Raw genomic sequence first — 18,287 nt, 5'->3', positions numbered from 1 at the left:
TTCTTTCTTTGGGACAGTTATGTAAAAACTCAGTGGTTAGTTACTAAAGCATGCTTAAGTAATTTCCCCCCCCCCATGATAACCAGAGAACATGTGACTGACCTTTTAGTTTTTATACTTAGATTTTAATGTGATTCTATGTTGTTGTAATTCTGAGTCAGTCAAGGATCATGCACCACCAATAAAGACAATCAACCTTTTCAGTGAAAATTCATCTTTATTGATACCATACATGAATTATCAATGACAGAAACCTGGCAAAAAAATATATAGATATAAAATCACCCCAGTGTTGAGGTGCTACAAGAGCCAGCTATGGGTGCATTGTCATTTCAACTCTGCCTCGCACACCCTCACACTTCCTAAATAATGTCAACTCGGAAAACACAGAGTGTTGTTAAGTTGCCCCCGCAGATTTAGATCTGTATCTGTATTCTGTGTCTGCCTGCTGGATGATACACACCACACAAACAGACTAGGGATGCTGGAGACAATGAATAGGGGTTAAAACACAACAGCCTGCAGCTTGCTTAGTGTGGATTTACAGCTTTACGGACTGCCTCTCTGCCAGATACCATAATGGAGGAACTTCTGACAGGCTGCTCAGTCTGCTGCTCTGAGAGACCTCTGCTGGGGGAATCTGGAAATTACTTTATAATAAGCCATTGCCTGGTATCTAGGTGAGGCTGAGGATCATTTTAATCCACCTACCAAACCATAGTCATGTTTCCATGAAAGCATGTAATGTCATTGGTCAGTATTATTTCTCATTCTAAAACACAATGGGGACATAACTGAAGGTCTGGGTAATGGGGACTATTGTGGCATATTTTTCAGCATCTGAGAAGCTTAAGGCTTAAGAAGACAACATTTAGGATGTCCTATATTAAAATTAAGATAAAACATCAAATTAATCAAATTAAATCCAATAACCCGCAAGATGCATCTTCAAAATACACAATTAAATGATGTCTATTAGCATTAAGGATAACTCAGCAGCCCCCCACAAATTCCTCCATGTATCATCATGAATAATGTACAGGTGGGGTCGGACCTAAACAGAATGTCAGTACATAGAAAAATAAATACAGTTTGCTAAAATGAGGGCAAAATTCTTTTTCATCAGTGATTGTACCATTAAAAATCACGCTTAAAAAAACTTTTAAGAGGCTTTTATCTCTTTACATTAGATTGAGTTTCTCATAGTTCTAAGGAGGAATACATAGAATAACTTTTACAGAAATTACTACCTAAAAATATACAAGCACAGACACAAACATGAGGAGTAAAGCCAACAAAATGATTCATCATAAAACATCAAACAGCGCAGTGTAATCAGTATAAGAATCTTTACATATAGCTCCTTGGTCTGCAGCTTTTTTAATTGTAATTAAAAACATTTCTGGGAAACTTAAGTTAATACAAAAGTTTTTTTTCTTATTTTACAATCCTGTCAAAATTTGTTTTTAAAATATTTTTTGAGTAACAAATTTGTTTTCTGTTAATTATATTCTCTGAAGAGAGGACCCCAGGATACAAGGTTTTCAAGACAAAGCAAACATTTCTGCAATGATAACGACAACAGATCCAAACCGGGTGGACTGATGGAAATTTAGTGGAGAAACTGGTCTTTCCAGTGTGCGGCAATGGACTCACATCAAACAAGATGTAGAACCGTATTAATACACTGGCCTTGTTTTCCCCAACAACTCTTTTTTTTAGCACTGTAGTCAAAGGGGCCTTATGACAAGTGTGATGTCTGACACACATGGATGACATTATATCAAGCATAGACTTACATGAAAGTTATTACCATCACAATAAGAGTGATCTAACAGCAATACTTATACATTAATATACTGCAAGATTCAGATGTTTTACAGTTCTTACATTAGCAATAATAGAAAAGAAAGAAAAATACACCGTCAATTCATAAGAAAAATAGATTGCCGTTAATAGTGGAAAACAGTGCAAAGAATAATCTGGGGTGTTTTTTGTTTGTTTGCTTGTCTGTTTATTTTTAGAAATAGTTTACAAAAATAAAAACAAAAAAATCAAAACAAGTCTAAAACATAGAAAATAAAAACACACTTCTTAAGCCGTCTGGTACTCTGGTCTAGTCACACTGCGTACCACCTCTCTCCAGTACCTCAATATTTTATGCTGAAGGTGTAGGTGACAAGTGTGTGTGTTGGTCTGTGTGTGTGTGTGTGTGTGTGTGTGTGTGAGAGAGAGAGGGGGAGAGAGAGAGGGAGAATGTGTGAGTGTTTGTGTGTGTTAAGATTTAGCGTAGTGGTTCTCAACTCCGGTCCTCAAGCTCCGGCACTGTACAGGTTTTTGTTCCAACCAGGTCCTACAAAAACAAATAATTGAGTTTTTAAAAACCGAACGTTGAATTTTGTGATACTAAGAGTGCACACAGTTTTCTGCAGCCTGCAAAAAAATAGGTTAAATAAAAGCTAAGCATTCCTTCCCTGTGACATGAGCACAACAGAAACAACGAGGTGCGTCAACAAGGAAAACGCACGCGTGAGAGACCCGAGGTTGGAACAAGAACCCACTGACATGGTCACCATGGCGAGCACTCAGACAACAGGGCACGCCAACATTTGGCTCAAACACTGTGGTGAGCAATGATGGGGGGGGTTAATACACATGCACACACATCGCCACCCCGCCAGCCTCACCACACCTCTAAGAGAACTGACTGGAGCCGGGCAGACAAGGGCCAAGGCTGAGCACCACTGATCATGTGCAGTAATGTGAGAGGGAGCGAGCATGGGATTCTTCTTGACTGCCTTCCATGTGACATGAGCTCTATCAGTTCATCGGGTATTGTTCGTTTCCCTAACCTCTCTCCTTTCACCATAACATAATGGAACAAAACAAACAGAAATGAACAGAACACAAGCTCTGGAGGCCACCCTCCCTGACTCCTTCTGCTAAGTGTTGGCTCAGCTGGATCCCAGTATGTTTTAAGCACTGAAAAAACGGAGCTGGCTGGGCCCTCAGGACTCTACTGGGATGACTGGGAGTTGTCATTCTTGCTCTCCTGACTGGAGGGAGCCTTGTTGTTCCAGGGCGAGTGTGCCCCCAGTGCAGGCGAGCTGTTGAAACTGTCCTCATCCTCCAGGCCATTCGCCCCATCGTACTGCGTGTTCTCCAGCCGTGTAATCAGACGTTCGTCCTCGTCACCAAACTCCCCTCCCATCAGAGTGGGCTCTCCCACCACCATCACATCCTAAAGGGGACAGCAAGGGCCGGTACATATTATCCCCATAATACAGGGGTGTGCGCGGAATGAGTGGCGGGTTTTTAACTTTTTTTTGGACCTGTGCTCTAGATGCAATTGAAATGGGATCAGTTACAAAATTTCAAATGCATTTTAACTGACACAAGCCCAGTATGGGGGACCAATAACCCCGAATACTGAAATCATGAAATCTGGACAGGACAAAGTCAGAAGCCAGGGCATCAATCCAGACAGATCAGTGGTCCATGTGACCCTGACTCCCTGCCCCTGTTCCGAGAACCAGGGTTGAGGGGCCCTCTCTACTGGCCAGCAGTGGGCATCCCTGATCCGTGAGTGCTGCATCACGGGAGTTTTCATTCCACCTCGGGTCTCATTCGCTCAATCAAGCAACCAAGTACGCAAAGACAGCAATGCTGTGTGAATCATGTGCTCTGATAAACTCAGTGGATGCCTTAGGATCAAGTTAGTACAGTGGATTTAGAGAGGAAAAAGCCTAACTGGACATCAGAGCAAGGTAACCTACTCCAAAAGCCCCATTAAAACAGACAGAGGTCACTTGTACCTCCTCTATACAAACCCTTTAACCTGTGGCCCCAGAGGACCAGGGACTGCCCATCACTGGTTCACATGAGGGGATCTACTAACTAAATCTACTGAGTTACAGCACTCACCCCCTCACCCCCCACACCCAGCTGAATCCAAACCCCACCTCTTTAAATTATCCTCACCTAAACACGCTAACAACCCCTGCTCCTGCCCACTACACCCACAAATAACTTTCCTTCCACACCCTGTCTGGTTTCCCTGTGCCTTGCTCAGCTGAAGTAGGGAGGTGCAGATAGAAATCCAGTAGATGTAATGCTTACAGGTACCTGGCTGGAGAGTGAAAAGCTGTTGGCAGGACTCTTCTTTTTACTGTTGCTGTTGTTATTGCTGCCTCCACCAGAACTCACAGTGCTTCCTCCAGACACCTTTCTTTTCCGCCGCTTGTTTGGAGCTTGTCTGGCTGGCTCAGCTACAAATAGAGAAAGGAACATGGTATGTTTGTAACAAAGTTTAGAATCTGCCATTTCTGGGCTGTCTGCAGAGAAGAAACGTGTCATGCCACACTTTACAAGGAGTTACCTGGTGGTGCTACCATTCTTTGCCACTTTTGGAAGAGGCAAGTCTTCAGGCAGTCTCTGGGGCTCAAACTGTAGGTCTTATGCCTAGACATCAACTCTTGCATGGGCTCCAATATCACACATAGCTAAAGGAAGGATAAAGTGGCATGATGGTTAGCAAGTGGTCAGATAAATTGAAAAAAAAAAAAAATAAAATTATATATATATATATACACACTCTAAAATGACTATAAGAAAATTTGCTTACACGGAGGTAGTTGAGTGTGGAGTTAGACAGCCCACATCTGGTGATATTTTTAGCCAGTTGATCAAGCATCTGGGGATCCTGGGTGTTACAAAAGGTGTAATGAATAGGTGTGTTACAATGTGTGTGTGCGGTGTATAAACACTGGAACTCACATGCATAGCCAGAATGCTCCTCGGTAGAACCTCTCTGTGTTGCCTAATGCTGAAATGCCATGTCTTGATCCTCATCATGTCATCAAACACAAACTCTAGGTACAGACGACCCTCAACACAAACCTGGGAGAAAGATCACAGATCAGAGATTAATATTACTGGTACCTTTGTTTATCCACTATGACTGAAAAGAAGGTAAACTGTACCTGTGTGAACATAGGTTTGCCGTTCTGGGTCACCATGGTGCACTGGTCACAGTCGAGTGACACAAAGTTACTGTGGAAGGACTCCTTTGGATGCTTCAATACATAGAACAACTCAGTGGCACCCCCCTCAAAAATACTTCTGAAGTATCGAGGAATCAACGTCCTGCCGATGGCTGCAGACAAAGTGACAAAAGTCAACCAAACTCAGGCAGTGAGTGGGTACAGTAACAACATTAGAGAGGAAATATACTAAGGTAAGCTAAAAAGATGCATATTTACTGTATCGTTTGGGCCCGTCTTCAAGACAGAAAGTGACGGTGAGCATGGCATCATCTTCGAAAAATTCTGTGGTGAAGGCATCCCACCAGAGATTGTCACAATCCTGAAAGCAGAGGACGAGATGCACCAGTTTAATAATTTGCTCTCGTATACAATCTGTAGGTGGAGATAAAAGCACGGCTTGCAACAGCTACTCAGCTGCACATTTAGGCATATAAACAGTTGGCACTCCAATTACATTTTAGCCAGGTTGATCAGATAAGCCTATTAAGAGACAGAATGTGAAATAAGTCAGCAGATTCTCTGGCTTCATTTGCCACAAAATCCCTCCTGTGGTTAGTTACACAGATACAGCTGCTGGCAAGGTAATCTGAAAGCATAGCAACAGTAAGAAGTTCACAGAAACTGCAGAATCTTGCATTATAGACCATAATTACAGGCAACATGAAAGTGAAATTCTTCTGTGTATTGGAACAGCAGCAGTTTGGTGTTGACTTAATGAACATGTGCCTCCCTCACCTCTGTCCAGTTCTGTAATCTTTTATTCAGTTCATATATCCTGTAGTCTGTCTGGTTCCCGTACGGTGTGGGTCTCCTAAAACAGAAAGCAGGAAGATGTAACACTCTGCAGTTGTAGCAGCCTTACTGGATTTCCACACCCACAGTGCAAACAAATAGTTTAAGCCAGGAACAACCTCCAACTTAAAGTAAGCAAGTAAAAAAATCTATGCAAACAATTATAAACAGAGAAAGAAAAACATAAATGCTTTATAAAATGAGTTCTATCCTTGCAGCACAACTGCATGTTAACAATGCAAGTGTAAATGTTCTCACCCCATTCCAGGCTCCATGTATGAGGGGGGGTACATGGGAGTAGGCCTACGAGGGACAGAAATACGATTTTGTAAGAACATATGACATTGATCAAGCCTTATTTACAACTGAGGCGCAGTTCAGAGCCAATTGTTGATGTCAACCCCAAACACAGCTCCACAACAACAAGGAAACCAAACCAGCAACATTTCATCTGTCTGTGTGTGCAAGTGAGAGGATGTTAATACACTAGTGAATAACTGGAGGGTACATGACATTTTCTGCCCATCTAAATTAAAAACGGACTATTGCATAAGATATAAGAAACCCTACAGTTTTGTTTTGCCATGGCAGAAGAAAATCAACTGTACTTGGAATACTGACATGACACGCACTACAGATATGCATTCAGTATTTGGCAGTTGTAATAAACAAGAACACACTTATGAAGCTATTCTGTGTGTTAGGTTGACATTTGTCACTTTTAATTGAGCCGAGAGCTGTTGCTGCCTCTCTGTTATTCCTCCACATTTAAATCTAATCAGCTTCTGTGTAGTCAGCTCTCATTTGGTCTTTTTCCAACATCACTAGCGATGACGAAGGGGATAAAAATAAAGGTTTATATCTCAGACACCATATACGTCATTGATTACACCAAGACTTAAAAATGAACACTAAACACTATCTGTCGAGACAGCTGATTATATGACCGAGGCAGCCTCTAAAAGGGAAAAATGTGACATCGAAAAGTATTAAAATAACAAGCTTTATTGACTGAATGAATGCAAAATGTGTCCCAGTTTTAGACATCATCATCATCCCCTCATAACCCAGACCTACCCCACATCTCTGTCCAGCATAGCGCCTGGGTGGAACGGGGGAAAGCTGCCGCCGTTGGGGGGCTCCTTAGGAGAGTACAGCTTGAATGACTTTGACGAACAGCCTAAAGACCCAGACCGGAAGAGGAGAAGAGAGAAAAAAAGAGCAGAGAATTAAAGGAGATTTAGATTACTTTGGATTTAGCTCATTCAAATCACAGCATCGCCTAAGTAATCTAATGTTGGATGATTTTGCTGAGATTTGCCGAAAGAGAAGCATGCTGTCATAACAATTTCCTGCTGCTTTCATTATCTAATGCATGTTCAATCTGCTAAATGGACAAGAAAACAAACCATCGTTATGAGGACAAAAAATATTTATTAGCCTGTGGAAGTCTCAGAAAACAATTAGTTAAATTGGTGGATCCTTTCAAACAGGGTCTGGCATGTTCTTTGTGTTCTTGCACCATTAAGAGGCAACCCTCTACTTTGCATACAGCCCTATTTGATCCTAACCATGCTCCTCTACATGGAGTGTGTTTGTCTCCCCCTCTAGTTGCCTCTTCTACCCATCCCCCCACTACCCTATCCTGGCTGTTGTTAACCCTTGTCTGCCCGGATAACACATTCATGCTCAAACAAATCAGGGCGCTCAACTCAAGTTGACTCCAACACAACACAGCATCTTTGTGTAATTAGGCCTTGCCAAGGATGTCCTAAACACAAGCAGACAGCAGCAAATTAGGACGTTAAGAGAAAAACAACCCCCCTGGAAATCTGACCCAGAATGGCCAATCAAAACAAACGGCCTCCAGTTAGCCTACATTTAAACACAGTCGAATAGGAATCATAGAATTGAAATGCGGTGGTGAGGCATTCTTATACTAGCAATATTAAGAAACACAATAGCCTATATGCTCTTGTACTTGCACATTTAATCTGGTATTCCCATCAGGCACCTGAAGGCAGCATAACGTTAATTTGACTTACACAACAGTCGGCCACCGTCAGCTTGGCATGTAAAAGGGGGAACTGTACCTAATTAAAACCAGCAGGAGGACAAACAAGGACTCCCAATGCAGGCTATTCTGCAGGAGCAAAGCTTTCATGTTGCTTGTGATAAAATGATGTGAGCCCTCCAGGCAGACTTCTACACAAATGGTGGCAGTTTTAAGCCAAAAGCATTAGTTTTCCTCCTTCATTACTTGTCACGCTTTTTTGTTCGTTGGCTTTCATATACCCAAGAGAGTCATGGCAGGTCATCTTCTCCTCCCTGTTACTATGTGAATAAACCTGCTCAGGGGTCACCCAACAATGGTTCTCTTTGCATTACTCCTGACCTATACATCCACCCCCTCCAACACCAACAGCCATTAACCCCAAACCGCATTCAGCCCCATAAGATAAGCCTTTGTTCTATCCGATGCTGTGCAGCATTTCAACAAATATTTCTCCACTGCAAAAGATGTCTACCATCACAGCATCTGCCATCAAAGAAGTAGAAGAGAGACCATTTTCTGAAACATAGTGTCTACACTGAAACAAAGCTATGCTCTGCAGGAAAATGCTGACACAGATTATCCTCACCTCTAATAAACACCAACACACACCCTACAAAGAGGCCTAGCCACCAACACTGCATCCATCCAAAAAAAATGTGCAAATTTAAATGTAAGCATGCATACAATGACAAAAATAACAACCCAAATATTATGTCTACATGGCATGACAGGCTTAGGGAAACATTTTGCCACACAATACAGACATAAATGAATGAGTCCATCCTTCAGCAGGGACCTGATTAATATCAGATGAGACCTCTTGATGCATAACCACTCCAGCAAAGGTTAATGAGACTTTGGTGCAGTTTAGTCCGCCCAAACTGTTCAATGCAAACAATGGAGCCGCATCCAGAGGATGGCCCACAGCCAATAAAACATCCAGGGCTATGTGTGCAAAGACCCCTAACATACTCGCACTGCTCGCTGATGTATTGCTCCATGTGTGGGCTTGCACAGCCAGCATTTAGGAAATACGCGAGCATCCACTTTAACAGCAGAGACCAGGAGCAGAGTGAACCGCAGGGCCGCATTCATTAACGTTTGCAGAGGACGGATGCCATTGCTAAGCCATTAACCTAGTTGCTAAACTACCAATACTAACGCCGACGTCCACTTCTCATTTATTGAGACTGGATGTTATCAGTTACAGTAGTTTACTGTGGACCAGTGGTGCAGTTAAAACAGCGTGTCTGGAAGTTTGAGTTACCTGCAGAGAAATGTCCACCGAAACGCGCTGTCGCTCAACACCTCGGCTCGGTGTTTCTAGCCAGCTAGCCTCGCTGCTAGCCCTGAGCCGCTGGATGGTGAAAGCTCCAGCGCCTACCGCTGATTATTCACTCCTACGATCCGAAACAAGGCGGCAAGCGACGGAAAGTGAAACACTCCAACTAGTTCCTCCGGTTCCGCTGAATTTGCAAAGCCCAGCTATGTAAATTAAATGTCATTTGTAAGAGGTCGGTGCTACCTATGTTGTACTACTACAGGACCCTTTGTTCCTGCCAGCCGAGACACGAACAAACAAAGGCCCCGCCTCCCCCGGGCTCCTCCGCCCATCATCCCGACACACAGACCGGTACAAAAACAGGCCGGCATCCCTCAACCAGGGCCCCCAATTTGTCTTCTCCAGGACCCGAAGAGGGGACTATTGGCCCCGACTGTGGCATAAGGTGAGTCCCCATGGAGAGAGAGGGGCCTTTTTTAACCTTTAATACACAGTTAATCTTATTCCAGACTCTGACAGCAACATGTAGCCTGTTTCTGTATGATATTACTCATTGAATCTAAATGTTTTGTCATTGCACCATTTTGAAGGTTTGCTGATTTGTTTTATACATATTTGCACAAAATTAACTGCAATGTAGTGCTTGTATTGTCCATTGAATTTACATAAATTACAGGTTTGAGATTAATGTAAAGTTTTGCTCAGATAAATAACTTCTAATCTTACCTACACCTCGATTCTGTCTTCCATCCTTGAATTTTTTTTTTTAATCCATTGAGTGTGATTAAAAAAAATACAGCTCATAATGTTCAGAAATCTGAATCAGACCACTGTTTGTAGCTTCATATTATAAAAGGATACATAATCTGCAGGCTCACTCCAATAACCCCGCTAATGTTCTCAGGCAATATATTAAAAGGCCGAAGACCCTCTGTGGTCTGAAAGTGCATTTAAAGCTCAACTGTGGAAGCTTTCACTTTCTGTCAGTCAGTTTGTATATGCGGAAGCTGAAGGGATGTGATGCTATGCCTCTCACTGATACAGTAAACACATCTAATTCAGTCCTGTCACTCTTAAAAGCAGTGTACAAATAAAATGCCTTATTGATTACTAAAGGGGAAATAGGTACATACAGAAAATAATCACAATCAGAGCAGAACAGACATACAATGTGTCACAGTATTAATCATCTGCATTTATATAAATGAAATCTAACATTTCATTCCAAACATGAAGTGGATTCTTGTCACCACAGCCTTTATCTTGTAGTTATTCTACCTTTTTTTTACTATAAACACACAAATCTCATATCTGTTTGGTTGTTAAGTTAAATTTGGCCCAATCAAAAGATTTGTTTTTGTAGTTTTGACAGACATATCAGGGCAGTCATGGAATAAAATATCTTGTTGGAGACAGCCATACCTCAGTTAGCTGTCTATTCAGTGCTGATGGACTGACATGAGTACATCAGCTGTAACTGCACAGCATCTCCCTCTGCTGGCAAATCCTGATAACACCTTTCAATCAAGTGGAATACAGTAAAATGAGCTTTAACATTGATACTGTATTTATATTCAAAATTCTCTTATTCCTGTTCCAGGCAGCAATTAACAATGAATAATATGTATTAACTGACATATTTATACTTTTAAAACTGTGACGCTGTTCAGATGGAAATTTGAATCCTGCTCCATCTGTATTTAGTACATTTAATACGCATATTCACAGACTCACTGGCAAGTAGACCTGGCAGGCAGTGATAATATTAAATGCACAAGAACTAAGCCCTATTTTAGACAGCAGAAAACTGTTCCATACTACACAAGATCTGATGTACCCTCTTGTATTTATGGATTGCTAGAGGCTTCGAGGCCACTTCAAATGTACTGTTTTATGCATAGCATTCAGACTGCACCCTTATCCAAGCATTGTCACAGATAAAAATATAACAGTGGTTTAAACATTGGTGCAGGTAGATAACAGGCCAACTACACTAGAGGAAGTCAGCACAGTCATGTGTAAACATGCCTTGAAAAACATTTTCCAAAATCGTTTGTTCTTGTCTTCACCTGGAAAAACTGAGGGGATCTAAAGAGAGGCTTGCACAGTGAACAGGATGTTCAGATTCCTGTTGCTGCTTTTCTAGACAGCACAGTGCCTGTCAGGGAAACTGTTGTGACACCTGACTGGTAGTGATAGCAACAAGAGAGCCGACAGGACTAATGCAGACTGCAACCAGAGGATGCAACTGTGGCTTGAGCAGAGGAAGTTAAAAAGTGTGTGTGCAAGATAAACTGAAGGATTACACTGTGATGGACATCCACCTCCCATGATAGAGATAAATGCATGCATGTTGAAGACGTTAGGATGTGTGGTTGTCATGTTCTGGCCACAAGTTGTTTTCTTTTACAACTGTCAGACACCCCCAAGGAAAGGAAGGCTGGCAGACTGCACTCCATGCCAATGTCACTGCAATAACTGCAATCCCTAACAGCCAATGGAAGCCTCACAATGACACGTCAAAGAGGGCCTGTTCGTATGCATGTTTTCCAGCAGCTCATTTATTGACTGTAGCTCATTCTAATCTCTACATCCAGGCTGGCCATTGACTGATTTTTATTGCATTTAAATGTGTGCTATCATGGTGAGGATGGCTCTAGTTTTACCCCTGCTGAAGGATGGGACTACTGCATGTCAGTTCAAGGTTCAGGACCTGGGGATGTGCTGTGTTTAGTCTATTTAGCCTATTTTGAGCAGATACTGCATCTATGATGTCAAATATCAAACATGAGTCAATTGAACTCCTTTTCTGTTTAGGGCCAACAGCAAAATGCATTCTGCTTCATGACATAGCTCTCTTTAATAGCCTCGATTTGATAAACCTTATTAAAAGTATGATGGGTTACGGTTTGTTTACATAATACATCTTGGACGCCAGCCACTATCTGGCTGTTGGTTTGAACTAACTGCTTTAACACACATCATATTGATCTTAAACACTTGCACAAGTGTCACAAAGATAGCGTTTTCAAACAAGCCTGCAGCTGTTCTCACACCTTTTCTTTCCAGGACAGCTCCCTTTCAGTCTGTTACTGTCATCCTCTATCTAAATCTGCTTCTATGCTTTAAAGAGTCTGCATCTTTCTCATTTCTTACAAATACAGATCTGCTTTGATGGAAAGTCATTTAGTTCTCCCCCCCCCCTCCTCTCTCTTCTCTCGGCTGTGTGGCACATGCCAGCTTTCTTTTGCCATCCTGCCGGCCTGCAGCAGATGTGACATCACTACAGCTCGTCTCCACCACCACCACCCCTCCTCATTTCTCTGACTCCCCAGCATCTCTGTCTCCCACGCATTCCTTCTTTCTCTCTGCCTCTGCTCACACAGCCATTTTGATCAAGCAAACAAGATCTGAGAGACTCACTAGTTTAAGCAGAGGAGGGGACAAGGGGAAGTAAAGAACTGGGGAGGAAAAGAAACAGAGGCACAGGTTTTCATTGCAGTGAGATAAAGCTGAGGCAGTTGCGTTGTTGTGTAACAGTAATCAAAAAAATCCTCGCTGTTTGGCTGCCATCTTGGCTCTTGCTTTAAGTCACTTTTCTCCAATCAGGAACCATGTGACTTTCTGCATGAGGTAACACCACTGTTACTGCGAAAGGCAGTCAAATGAGAGATGAAGGAGTGACAAAGAGGGAGAGGGGTGAAAGAGGAAGAGGGGGAGAGAGTGAGATGAGGAAGGCAGAAATGGGAGGAAAGGAGGGGTTAGAGTGAGAAGGGTGAGAGACAGAGCGAGTGGCGAGCAAAGGGGAGTGCATGCTTGAGTGGGTGCATGTGAGAATGGAGGAGAAGGGGGGTATCTTCAGCTCAGAGGCAATCTATTTTTACCATTTAGCCTGAACAAAGGATGTGATTGGCTCCGCTATGTTAGGACAGATCTCCTTCATGCGAGGAAGAAAGCCTTAAAAAGGCTGATTCACAGCAAAGTCACAACAACAGCAGGATGTCACAGGCCTGTCAGTGCACTAAACAGACAAGAGAAATCTGTTTTTTAGCTTATTTTCTGCCTCATGCAAACACACTCAGATTCCTCTATTAAATAGTATTCTTTGTCAAACACCAAATGAAACAGAGAAAGAGTGGTGTAAGAATAAGAGAGATTTTGTTTTTACAATGGAGGATTGCACACAAAGTGATGCCAAGGATCTTCCATCCACTGTCGTACAAGAATGTAAACAAACCAGCCTTCAAACATAATGATTTACACCGCACGCACAGGGAGAAACCAGTGTCGATCAATGTTGCTCTGTGGTTATCTGTGAGTTCCACCAGCCTCAACGTGTCCCAGCAGGCTCTCATGAAGTGACGTGTGCATGCTGTAAGCATATTTGAATGGCACATTTCTCTAGTGGACCTTGTTCTCTACATCCTCAAAAACATGTGGATGTCATTAAAGGATCCTGCTCCGCAGTAAATAGATAGTCAAAAGAGGGAGCGAAGGAGGCAAAGATACTAGAAAACTATACCAAGGGAGAGGAAGCCAGAGAGGAGCAAAGATCTGAGAGAACATGAAGCAGAGGCATAATATTATTTCATCTGATAGATGATTACCAATGAATCAGAGCAGCCCCCCATTAAAATGATACTGACACCCTAATTCAATCTGCCGTCTCTCTGAGATTCTCCCTCAAGCAGATGCTACGATTCAATTTCTGTCTGATACCCGTTCCCTTGTGCTGCACGGAGCCCGTCCCCTGACACTGTGAGGCTTTTCAATGTGCACAAGGCAACTCTCTCTGTAGCCTGCTTGGCTGTACTCGATGGGACATTGTAAAAGAGACATTGCTCCAAAGTCAGAAAGAATCTAACACTGTATGAGAGAGAAGTGATTATACTGAGATCTACTTGATAAAAACTGCCAAAACATTTTGCTTGCAAAAGACTAACATGTGCAGACTGTGCTAGATTGCTTTGACACAGCAGCACAAGTACAGAAGTCTCCATATCTTGTGTATCCTTTATTCAAGCTCAGTCGTAAAAGCATGCTTGAATGCAAAATGCAAAGTCACAATGACAAAGAGCTGTCTAATACCCAAACAGGAGCTTAAATCTTAAGCACCCTCATTAATGGTTTAAACTCACCAAGAGAGACCAGCTTTAAACTATTTTGCAAGAAAATTAAAGTGCTTTTGCTAAATTCAGTTCTGACCCTTGAGACAAATATTCATAACAATTTCTATGACACTAAGCAGTAATTTCTCCGCATTTCTTCCAAACATTTAACACAAATAATCATGAAGCAGAGCTAAAGAGCCAGATAAAGCTGAGAAAAAGAGTGAAAAGAGTCAGCAGATGTAGTACTTATTGATGTCTCAGTGTCTCTGTATGTGGTAAAACTCAAAGAGCCATTGATCTGCTTCACAGCAAGCTAGCGTGACTGAGAGGGTCTGCTGAACAACTCAATCTGAAAGTGCGGTAGCCGCCTCAGTCCATAACCTTGTTTCAGGACATGTGTAGAGAGTTTGCTCTACACCACCACACATATGCATGCACACAATCAAACTCACACTCGCACAGCTTGACGCTGGCCCCAGGGGACTTTGCAGCACTTTTACATAAGTCATCTTTCTGACAGCACCACTGAGCACAGAGACGGAGGAGGAAAGAGAGAGAGGAGAGAAGAGAGAGCGGGCACTTACCGGGACAAGCGCAACCTCCAACAGACATCTTCTCACATGTTGGGCTTTGCTCTGAACGAAACAGCTGCACTCAGTCCACACGCTGCTCGCATGGGCTAACTCTGAGGAAAACAACACAGACAGAGGGGTGGAGAGATAAGAGGGAGTGGTACAAAGCAGGGCATGTACACCACAACTACACTCCCCTCTCTCTGTCAGAGGCAGGAAGTTGGCAGTGGTGCTCTAGCTGCATCATTAATAGGCATATTGCAACACAAGTGGGAGGGAAAATGAGAGAGGAGTGAAATGGGAAGAGAGATCCTTAGTGGTATGCGAGAGTGGAGTAAGTAATATGGAATGGAGCAAGGGGCGTGTGTGTGTGTGTGTGTGTGTGTGTGTGTGTGTGTGTGTGTGTGTGTGAAATGGAGAATGCAGGAGGGAGGCAATTAGAGCAAAGGAGAAGAAAAAGAGAAAATGTACAAGGTGTGTGTGTGTGGCAGTGATGCATCGTCTATTTTTGCCCGGTGCTGCTGTGGGAGATAAACATACTCAGTAGGAGCCCAGAGGCAGAGGGTCATTACTGCCAAACAAACGCACACGCACTTGCTCTCACACACCGTGCCTCATGTATGACAGATTCCCATCTCTCTTTCTGTCTCCCTCTCCTTCCTTTTGTTTTTGTGCTGCAGAGAGAACACTGGTGTTAATCACTACAGACAGTGTCGATTAAAAATGCAAAGCCCACCTGGAGCGCAGGGACATGGAGACCCATGGGAGGCAGGAAGCGTGTGCACGCTCACACGCAACAGGACCTGACTCCACTGCAGACGTCTGAATGCCTCTCTCTTTTTTTCCTCTTTTAATCTTACTCCTCTTTGTCAATTTAATCTCTCCACCCTGTTGATATTACTTCAACCTTTCTGCAGCTTGATGTACCTTGATGTGATTGTGTTTCATTTCCTTTCCCTCCTCCACTTCTCTGGTTTCCCCTCTCAGTTCATCCCACAACTTCTCTTGGCTCAAGTGTGCCTGTTCTCCAAGCCAATAATCTCATAATCTCACACTTCACTACACAAACACACAAGCACAAAACTGACTTCCATGAGTTGGATGAGTTGTGAACCTTTTCCTGTCAGGTGGATAACAGACGATTCATATAACGAACTACAGCGCAGAGTGTATATAATGGATCTTAACCTCAGGCACATTATACATGGCATGTCTACATATTTTAAGCTTTTTCTATATAGCATGAGGCAAACTTTCCCACATGGGCCCACTGGGTATAGCTGTGGATTTATAGTAGGGTAGTGAAAGCAGGGCAAACCAACACAATACTCCCACCACATGTTTTTAAGTTTTGGTACCCCAGGTTGCCTTTCTGTGGGCAGGATCACAATAGCTTACCCACAGACAGCCTGTGGAAGTCTATGCCAATGAGGATTTCTTTGGGTAATCTACATTGAAAAACCAAGATGAAGACTCCAGAAGGATCTCATACATGGTCAAGGTCGAAAAAGAAGCACCTGATGAGAATCACATTATGGGATGTGGAAATGCTATTCTGTGCCTCATTTATGTAACACTCACCATACACCCAACATGTGAACAGATGGGTGTGCGAATGTGTTGCAAGGACCCATATTGGCCCACAAGTGGAACGATTTCCTGAGGGCAACTGCCCACATCGGCAAATCTGTGGGTTAACCCACACTGGGCACATAGCATGTTGGCCCATTTGGGTTAAATGGGTCATATCAGAAATGCATTCTAAATGCCAGTTGTTGTTATGACATCAGTTTAAATAGGGCAGTGGAAAAAAGGTTGCAAACCACTAGTCTATGATATCTATGTATTCCCTGCACTAACAAAGCCCCCCAAGTGAGTTGAAGCTCCATTTAACAAACCTCAGATCACTGTTTTCTGTCACTCACAACCAATATAACAAAAGACAAACAACTGTCTCCATTGAAACAAAAGCTGACAGGCACATTCCCCACACACCAGCAAGCTGGCAGAGGCATCACAGCTAAATGTCATACACAGTGTCAGACACTACTCTCAAGACCAAGACACAATGAACAACCCTGCGGGCTTCCTCTTCCTTTCCCCTCACTTGTCTTCTCTCCCCTCTTTTTCCATTTCCCCTTACACCTTTGTTCTGTTTCAACAACGTCACCATTTGTTTTGCTTTTATTTCTCTTCTGCATTTTGCAAGTCGTGATCTGTGAGTGTGACATTTACAGAATATCCTAAAATGGTAAAATGATGAAGATATGAAAGATAGAGACATCCCCAATACTGCAAGAGAGAGAGAGAAGAGCATGAGAGAAGACACAGAGGAGGGGTGTCTGTGTGTGTGAATGTGATTTGGGAAATGGCTTCTGTTTCCAGGAGTGATTAGGCGTTGAAGCTTAGCACTTCACCACTAACTACACTGTTGGGCATGCTCTTTCGCTCACTCCCTTGCAGATACAGTGATACAGTGATGTCAACACATTCGCTCAAAAACAACTCTCTGAGAATAATGAAGTTTCCCCTCCGTTCGGCTCCTTCTCCGCACTGTCTGAACAAGCAGCAGTTTCATAACATTGTGACAGAGAGTGAACTGACTGCACATAGACACATTGCTGACTACTTGGCTTACTGAGGCGCACATCTCAGCATCATACAGCAGACAGTTGTTTACATGCACTGACTTTTTGTCACTAAATGTTCATCAAAAGGCTCCTGGTGGTACACATGTTTTCTGCAGTCTTTTGTCTTGCAGGTATTATGTGCCCCCCCCCCCCCCCTCGTCCTCTGCTTTTCTGTTCTCTAGACAAACACTCTTAAATATCCTCCATCTCAGTGCTTACCTTTGTCTTCCTCTTTCTTCTCTCCCCACGCACGCTTGAAAAAGTCCGCTCAGGTCAGTCACGCAGAGGAAAGCAAGCTGGCCAACAGAGAGAAAGAGAGAGAGAGATCAGAGAGAGAGACTGATGAGCAGATGCAGATAGGAGACACAAATGGACGAGAGGATATAACAGTGTGCAAATTGGATGATGACAAGAAAGGAAGGAGGGAAGGAAGGAAGGAAGGAAGGAAGGAAGGATGGAGGAAGAAGAGGACGAGGGGGGGGGGGGGGGGGGGGTTAGGAGAGAGAGGGAGGGGGGGGCAGCACTCAGCTGCACTGGTATGAATATGACGCAGAGGCAGCAGCCAGAGCCACTTCTCTCTGCTCTCTAGCCCCATCCCTCCGTACCCACTGAGAGAGAGGAGAGAGGGGGAGAGAGGGCACTGTATCCATGGCAACGGCAGAGCAGCGGTAGGTAACAGTTAGGGAGTGTGCTGGGGCACAGTGGTGTTCCACTCTCTCTCTCTCTTTCTCTCTGTCACACACACAGACCTAGTCTTACAGCTCCCACATCTTTACAGTATACAGCCTCTGATGTACTG

General features: G+C 43.3%; 1 protein-coding gene across 4 annotated transcripts; it reads right to left on the bottom strand.

Moving 5' to 3' along the window:
- Positions 1 to 197: 197 nt before the first annotated feature.
- Positions 198 to 17,761, bottom strand: ldb1a (LIM domain binding 1a). Of its 4 annotated transcripts, XM_028423285.1 has the most exons (12): positions 17,708 to 17,761; positions 14,871 to 14,971; positions 6,915 to 7,017; positions 6,096 to 6,140; positions 5,781 to 5,856; positions 5,262 to 5,364; positions 4,983 to 5,155; positions 4,777 to 4,899; positions 4,625 to 4,702; positions 4,379 to 4,502; positions 4,120 to 4,268; positions 2,364 to 3,241 (listed from the first exon to the last, which is right to left on the bottom strand). In XM_028423285.1, exons 2-12 carry the CDS (start codon positions 14,896 to 14,898, stop codon positions 3,017 to 3,019), a joined length of 1,227 nt encoding a protein of 408 aa, XP_028279086.1. In that variant the 5' UTR covers positions 14,899 to 14,971; positions 17,708 to 17,761; the 3' UTR covers positions 2,364 to 3,016. The 4 variants fall into 4 exon arrangements, with proteins under 4 accessions (XP_028279088.1, XP_028279089.1, XP_028279086.1 ...); XM_028423287.1 differs by lacking the exons at positions 2,364 to 3,241; positions 17,708 to 17,761 and adding an exon at positions 198 to 2,353 and having other exon boundaries at positions 14,871 to 15,032; XM_028423288.1 differs by lacking the exons at positions 2,364 to 3,241; positions 17,708 to 17,761 and adding an exon at positions 198 to 2,353 and having other exon boundaries at positions 4,126 to 4,268; positions 14,871 to 15,028.
- Between the last annotated feature and the right edge of the window lie 526 nt (positions 17,762 to 18,287).

This window comes from Parambassis ranga, chromosome 15, assembly GCF_900634625.1.
Source record: "Parambassis ranga chromosome 15, fParRan2.1, whole genome shotgun sequence".
Taxonomy (NCBI): Eukaryota; Metazoa; Chordata; class Actinopteri; family Ambassidae; genus Parambassis; species Parambassis ranga.
The sequence above is the reverse complement of the archived record's forward strand: the minus strand, read 5'-3'. Positions and strand labels throughout refer to the sequence as shown.